This window comes from Otolemur garnettii, unplaced genomic scaffold (genome assembly GCF_000181295.1).
Source record: "Otolemur garnettii isolate 467f Iridium unplaced genomic scaffold, OtoGar3 scaffold00001, whole genome shotgun sequence".
Classification (NCBI taxonomy): domain Eukaryota; kingdom Metazoa; phylum Chordata; class Mammalia; order Primates; family Galagidae; genus Otolemur; species Otolemur garnettii.
This window is the reverse complement of record NW_003852396.1, coordinates 46987910-46995181: the sequence shown is the minus strand read 5'-3', so window position 1 is coordinate 46995181 and position 7272 is coordinate 46987910. Positions and strand designations below refer to the sequence as shown.

The 7272-nt window shown below is 39.6% G+C and overlaps 1 protein-coding gene across 4 annotated transcripts in view; it reads right to left on the bottom strand.

The window, feature by feature from the left end:
* GTF2H1 (general transcription factor IIH subunit 1) overlaps positions 1 to 7272 on the bottom strand; it is a 48554-nt gene that overhangs the window by 16226 nt on the left and 25056 nt on the right. For all 4 annotated transcript variants that reach the window (XM_023518754.1, XM_003781155.3, XM_023518774.1 and 1 more), the window contains 4 exons: positions 6098 to 6225; positions 5874 to 5961; positions 2480 to 2568; positions 1883 to 2000 (listed from right to left, as the gene is read on the bottom strand). In XM_023518754.1, coding sequence (XP_023374522.1) covers positions 1883 to 2000; positions 2480 to 2568; positions 5874 to 5961; positions 6098 to 6225 — 423 coding nt within the window. The remainder of the gene's footprint in view (positions 1 to 1882; positions 2001 to 2479; positions 2569 to 5873; positions 5962 to 6097; positions 6226 to 7272) is intronic.

Sequence of the window (7272 nt, the reverse complement as noted above, 5' to 3'; positions counted from 1 at the left end):
AAAAAAAAAAAAAAATAAAATAAAATAACTTCACAGGGAAGAAACCAGGCAGATTTGATCTTAATTGGGTGATCAAAGTTAATATCACAAGTTAGGACATACACAAATCATATGTCTCCTGATATATTTGCACTGAGGATGACAAAACATCACTTTCTTAGTATTCTCGGCAAAAGTGCTTAACGTGAATTTAGTCAGAAGGAAACATTAGAGAAACTTAGGTTGAGGGTATTCCACAACGTCAAGGTCATGAAAGACGTAGAATGACTTAAAAACCATTCCATTTTAAAGGAGACCACAGAGATAGGAGAATTAAATACAACTCATGAACCTGGCTAGGCTGCTGGCTCCAGAACATTAGCTATACAAATGATAAATTTTTAGTTAATATCTGTAGGTTAGATAATAAGGTTATCAATGTTAATTTATGAATTCTATAATTTTACTATGTTAACTACAGAATGCCTTAGTTTTTTTTGAAATATACATTCTAAGACTGACGGGTAAAGGGATGCTATTATGTCTGTAACCTACTCTCAAAATGGCTCAAAAAACATTCTTTTGCAATTTTCAGTAAACCTGAGATTACTCAAGATTAAAAGTAAAAAAGTCAGTTGTGACATATAACAAGCATTATACTGCATAGACATCTTCTCAATGCTTATGAAAACAGAGAAAAAATAGCCCCTAATTCTGGCATGATGAGGACTGCTTTACAAAGGCAATAAAATTACAGCTGAGTCTTAAATAATTTTTAGTTTCTCAAGGACAGAAAGGGCTAAGGCTGTTCTAAGAATAGACAAAGGATGAGTGAAAGCACAGGGAGCACAAAGGAGATGATGTGATTAGAAGACTCTGGACAGCTTAGTGTGTTAGGGCTGGAGAACAGAAAGCTTGGTCACATGTGGAAGAAACTGACGGAAACAGCTGAAGAGGAGACTGGGGAAGTGGGCAGCAGACTGACTGTGGAGTCTTGCATGCCATACTAGGCATTCAGACTGTTACTATGGCAATGAGGGGAAGCAGTGAAGGTTTTTAAAGCTGCAGCATAATGAGATAGCATATGCTTTTAGAAATGTAACTTATAGTAGCACTGTGGAAATTAGTCAGTTCTGCTTAAACCAAAGTGATGGAGTTAAGAAATATTATTGAAGGACTGACAGAATTTGGAGATCAACTTAAGTATGAATGGTAAGAAAAATGAAGAATGATGAGCTCTGTGTGTGTGTGTATGGATATATATATATTCATTCTGAGTTGCAGGCCATACAGTACATAACACAGAATCATATCAGAAGGAATTTGGAACTTTGGAAGATTTTGCTAATAAAAAAACGAGTATATACGGAGACTTTCACAGCTCAGTGGGTAGGGCGCTGGCCACACACACTGAGGCTGGTGGGTTCAAACCCAGGCTCGGGCCATCTAAAAAAACACAATGACAACTGGAACAACAACAACAAAAATAGCCTTGCATTGTGGTGGGTGCCTGTAGTCCTGGCTACTTGGGAGGCTGAGGCAAGAAATTGCTTTAGCTCAAGAGTTTGAGCTGTGAGCTGTGAAACTATAAGCACTCTACCCAGGGTGACAGCTTGAGACTCTGTCTAAAAAAAAAAAAAAACACCGAAAAAACAAAACCAAACCAAAAAACCAAGTATATAAAAGGAAAAGAGATTAGCCATCACAAAACCCATTACCCTATTTTTTATTAAGATGCTACTGGGACATTTCAAACACCATTTCTCCCTACCTTTTGATTTTTCAATTTGTTTAGCAGATATATATTCTTAAGCCCAAGTGAAATATTAGTTGTACAGTCTAGTTGTGCTCATAAACTGAGGAAGGAACTATGGAAATTCTGATCATTAAATAAGTCACCCACCTGAGTTAACCTGGGTGTATAAGCTTCCATTTCTTGTCTAATACTTTGAAAAGAATTAATAATATCCTGACTTGTTGCATACTGTAGTGACTGGATTGGAGTTGGACCATGGTAATACCTGAGGGTTAGCACAAAAGAAATTACTAATTACACATAGTAAAGATGCCCAGTATTTGTCAACATTTTAGCACGGAGTACAAAATACCCCTCGAGGCAAAAAGTAATACAATAGATTCAATAAAACAACAAAAAAAATTTTTTTTTTTTTTGCAGTTTTTTGGCTGGGGCTGAGTTTGAACCCACCACCTCCGGCATACGAGGCCGGTGCCCTACTCCTTTGAGCCACAGGTGCCACCCTATAAACAAATAATTTAATTCCCATAAGGGCAATAAGAAAGAAACAGCACAAAGATCCAAAATTTATTTTCTTGGTTTTTGATTATTTAGAATGCTTTCCTGAGATGCTTAGATTTTTTTTTAAAAAAAGCATATTTACTTTAATGGCAATAATGGGATTAGAAATAAGTGCTATATTTCCAGAATATATTTTGAAATTGTGTTACATTAGCTGTTCCGTTTAATATTGACCATACTTACCTATCTGACTTCTTGAGGTTTAGTGCAATCGTTTTTACAGAATTATTTTTTGCCAGGTCTTCATACTCAATGGACTCTTGTAACTTCGCCTATTATTAAAACAGTACTTCTTGTCAGTAACTCTTAAACAAGTTAATGAATATGACTTAAAAATCAAACTGTACAGATAGTAAAAAAATGAAGCATCACCATAAGCATCACTTCCTGGAAAAGGTTGTCTTAGAAATGGCTGACCCAATTTTCTCACCAAACACTGACAGAGTACCTGTTTTCCTACACTCTGACCGTACTATTAATATGACTGAACTTTTAATTTTTGCCAATCTGGTAGATAAAAATTTATATTTTATCGTTTTTTCCCTCTGGATTAATTACCTATTTGTGCTTTTGGATATTTTTCTATCGAGTAAAGACATTTTTTGAATATTAAGAAAACTGCCTTTTATTATGTGTGTTGTAAATATTTTTTCTTCCAGTTTGGTGTTTTTTTTTTTTTTGAGACAGAGCCTCAAGCTGTCCCCCCTGGGTAGAGTGCCGTGGCATTACAGCTCACAGCAACCTCCAACTCCTGGGCTCAAGCGAGTCTCTTGCCTCCGCCTCCCAAGTAGCTGGGACCACAGGCGCCCGCCACAACGCCTGGCTATTTTTTGGTTGCAGCCGTCATTGTTGTTTGGCGGGTCTGGGCTGGGGATTCAAACCTGCCACCTTAGGTGTACGTGGCTGGCGCCTTAGCCGGTTGAGCTATAGGCGCTGAGCCTGGTTTGGTGTTTTTTGATTTTAATTATAAAAAGTTTCTTTTTACTAAATTACTAACAACTTCTAACATCATTTGTAGAATAATCTGTCTTTACCCACTGATTCTGCAATGCTGTATGTATTATATGTAACACTTTATTAAGAAAATGGCTTTGGCTCAGCGCCTATAGCTCAACCAGCTAAGGCACCAGCCACGTACACCTAAGGTGGCGGGTTCGAATCCCCAGCCCGGACCCGCCAAACAACAATGACGGCTGCAACCAAAAAATAGCCGGGCGTTGTGGCGGGCGCCTGTGGTCCCAGCTACTTGGGAGGCGGAGGCAAGAGACTCGCTTGAGCCCAGGAGTTGGAGGTTGCTGTGAGCTGTGATGCCACGGCACTCTACCCAGGGTGACAGCTTGAGGCTCTGTCTCAAAAAAAAAAAAAAAAAAAAGAAAATGGCTTTGTAGCCTGGCACAGTGGCTCACACCTGTAATCCTAGCACTTTGGGAGGCCAAGGCAGTGGACTGCTTGAGCTCAGTAAGACCAGGCTGAGCAAGAGTGAAACCCTGTCTCTATTAAAAATAGAAAACACTAGCCAGGTGCCATGGTGGATGCCTGTAGTCCCAGCTAGTTGGAGGCTGAGGCCAGAGGATCACTTGAACCCAAGGGTTTGAGGTTGCTGCATAGCATTTTACCTAGGGCAACAGAGTGAGACTCTTGTCTAAAAAAAAAAAAGATCTCTATAACTAAATGTTTTGACTTTATAATAATTTTCCATAGTTCAAAAAGGAAACACCTCATTGGCTTTTGTTTTACTGTCACAGCTCATAGCAACCTCAAACTCTTGGGCTCAAGTGATTCTCTTACCTCAGCCTCCCTAGTAGGTAGGAGTATAGGCACCCACACAATGCCCAGCTATTTTTTATTTGTTTAGCACGCCCAGGCCTGGTTCGAACCTACCAGCCCCGAACCATGTGGAGAGCACCCTAACCAATGACCTATGGGCACCCAGCCTCATTGGCTTTAATAATTTGAAAGGCCACACATGTCTATAGAAATATTACAGTGGTCCCAGCTACTTGGGAGGCTGAGGCAGAATCGCCTAAGCCCAGAAGTTGGAGGTTGCTGTGAGGTGTGACGCAACAACACCCTACCAAGGGCAATAAAGTGAGACTCTGTCTCTTAAAAAAAAAAAGGAAAAAAAAGAAATATTACATTACCGAAATAGGCAAAAGAAACATAATTTAAGATTCACTCATAATCCCTTTACTGAAAGATAATTATTTAGCATATTCTTTGGTATTTTTTCTTTTCTTTTCTTTTTTTTTTTTGAGACAGAGCCTCAAGCTGTCCACCTGGGTAGAGTAATGTGGCATCACAGCTCACAGCAACCTCCAACTCCTGGGCTCAAGTGAGTCTCCTGCCTCCACCTCTGAAGTAGCTGGGACCACAGGTGCTGCCACAACGCAAGGCTATTTTTTTAGCTGCAGCCATCATTGTTTTTTGGTGGGCCCAGGCTGAATTCGAACCCGCCACCTTAAGTGTATGTGGCTGGCGCCTTAGCCACTTGAGCCACAGGTGCTGAGCCGGTATTTTTTCTTTTATACTTTTTAAAGACAGGTTCTTGCTCTGTTCCACAGACTAGAGTGCAGTGATCATACCTCACTGTGCCTTGAATTCCTGGGTTCGAGTGATTATCCTGCCTCAGCGTCCTGTGTAGATATGACCATAGGCAAGCACCACCATGCCTGGTTCATTTATTTTTCATGAAGATGGGGGTCTTGCTATGTTGCCCGGGCTGGTCTCAAACTCCTTGGCTAAAGTATCTTTCCATGTCAGCCTCCTAATTATGGGTGTGAACTGCTGCATCTGACCTGAGGCCTTTTTAAAGTTCATAAACTTCTTTACTACATGTGAAACCGTATTACTATTATTACTTTTTTGCAGTTTTTGGCAGGGGCTGGGTTTGAACCTGCCACCTCCGGCATATGGGGCTGGAACCCTACCCTTTTGAGCCACAGGTGCCACCCCTTTTCTTTCTTAAAGTAAGTGTCCAGAAACAAAATTAAGGCATAAAGCTCAAAAATTTTAGTACATACTACCTGACTGCCCTCTAAGAGAAAACTTTTTCATAACATATTTTTATAATTGGGGAGGGAGAGATAGAATATTGGTAAAGTTGGAGGACAAGAAGAAATGTATGAGCTGCTAACTTTGTCTATACTCCTCCATACTCTCAAATGATTTAATATTTCATAAGACATTTCAGACACCTCTGAAATACTAAGCTTTATGTGAAAGCCAATTCACTTTCTTTTAAAATCATATACACAAAACTTCAGGTTATTCTGTTACATTGCCTCTGTTGAATATTCTTGCCCAGACAACAAAATCACGCACAAAAAGAGTTTGTGTGTATGTGCGCACGTGAAAGATAAAAAACCAATAAAAATGGTTAAACAGGGTTGAGTCAATAGAAAGTTAGCCTGGCAAACCAAACTTGAAATACTTCATAATGATCTACACTGTAAACCAAATGCTTAACTTCTTGGTTAAAAGAAATGAGTCATGAAATAAGTGACATAAAGTACAAGCAGTTATTTGAAGTATTTAGAGAAACCAAAACCCCAAATTGGTCCAAATATTTTGCCCATACCCTTTTTACTGCTGGCTGAAAACAGTCTGCATCTCCGGAATTTCCATCCATGCTGCTGGGCTCACCATTTTGTTCATTTTGTGCTTCTCTTAAAACAAAGGAAAAAAATGGATCTATGTTAAAAACTACAAGCACAATGCCACAACTCCATTTGGATATTCTAAAAAGCCCCATTTGGAAATTCTAAAAAGCCCAGTTATTGCACCTTTGCATGTATACTTAACTGTTTCCTGAGTCCTGCTGCCAGGACCATGGCACTGTGATGGTTAAACCTCTTGATGATGGCAGCATTACTATTTTCCTTTATGGACTTAGAATTGGAAGTAGTTGGCACAGAGGAAATGCCATAACCCTGTGAGACATAATTCAGTAGATTAAAAATCAAATTAAGCTTTGGATTTTCTTATTATGATAAACTTGGGTGAAAAAATTTGATGGGACTTTCTTATTAATTCTCATGAATATTACCATGTATTTATGGGCAAACACTTACTTAATTTTTTTTTTTTTTTTTGGTAGAGATTGGGTCTTGCTATGTTGCCCACACTGGTTTTGAACTTCTGGGCTCACTAGCTCAAGTGATCCTTCTGCCTTGGCCTAAGTGCTAAGATTACAGGCATGAGCCACTGTGCCTGGCCCAGCAAACATTTAAAAATAAGTGATATTGCACACATAAAAACATTTTTAAAAAATCAATAATTCCTTTGGCATTACAAAAAGATATCTTGGGCAGTACCCGTGGCTAAAGGAGTAGGGCACTGACCCCATATACAGGGAGTGGCAGGTTTAAGCTTGGCCCCTGCCAAAACTGCAAAAAAAAAATCTTAATTTTAAGTGGTACCAGTAGCTCAGCTGCAAGGGTGCTGGCCACATATACCAAAGTTGGCGGGTTCAAACCTGGCCCAGGCCAGCAGCCAGGTATTGTGGTGGGCACCTGTAATCCCAGCTACTTGGGAGGCTGAGGCAAGAGAATCACTTAACCACAAAAGTTTGAGGTTGCTGTGAGCTGCGACGCCACAGCAACCTCCAACTCCTGGGCTCAAATGAGTCTCCTGCCATCACTGTTGTTTGGCGGGCCTGGGCTGGATTCGAACCCGCCACCTTAGGTGTATGTGGCTGGCGCCTTAGCCACTTGAGCCACAGGCACTGAGCCAAAAGAAAATCTTAATTTAAAATTTTGCATTTTGTTTTTAAAAAACAATTTTAGGTCAATTAGCAAAATATTGAATAATGGAATAGAATACAGTGGGGGAAAAAAACAAATTATGGATTTCAGAAAGACAAAGAGTCAAATTCTGGTTTTGTCACTTTTTCTAAGGCAAGGCAAGGCTATCAACTTTTCCAACCTCTACAAGAAGAAAATTTAACAAGAAGTATTTTCTTTCTTTCTTTTTTTTTT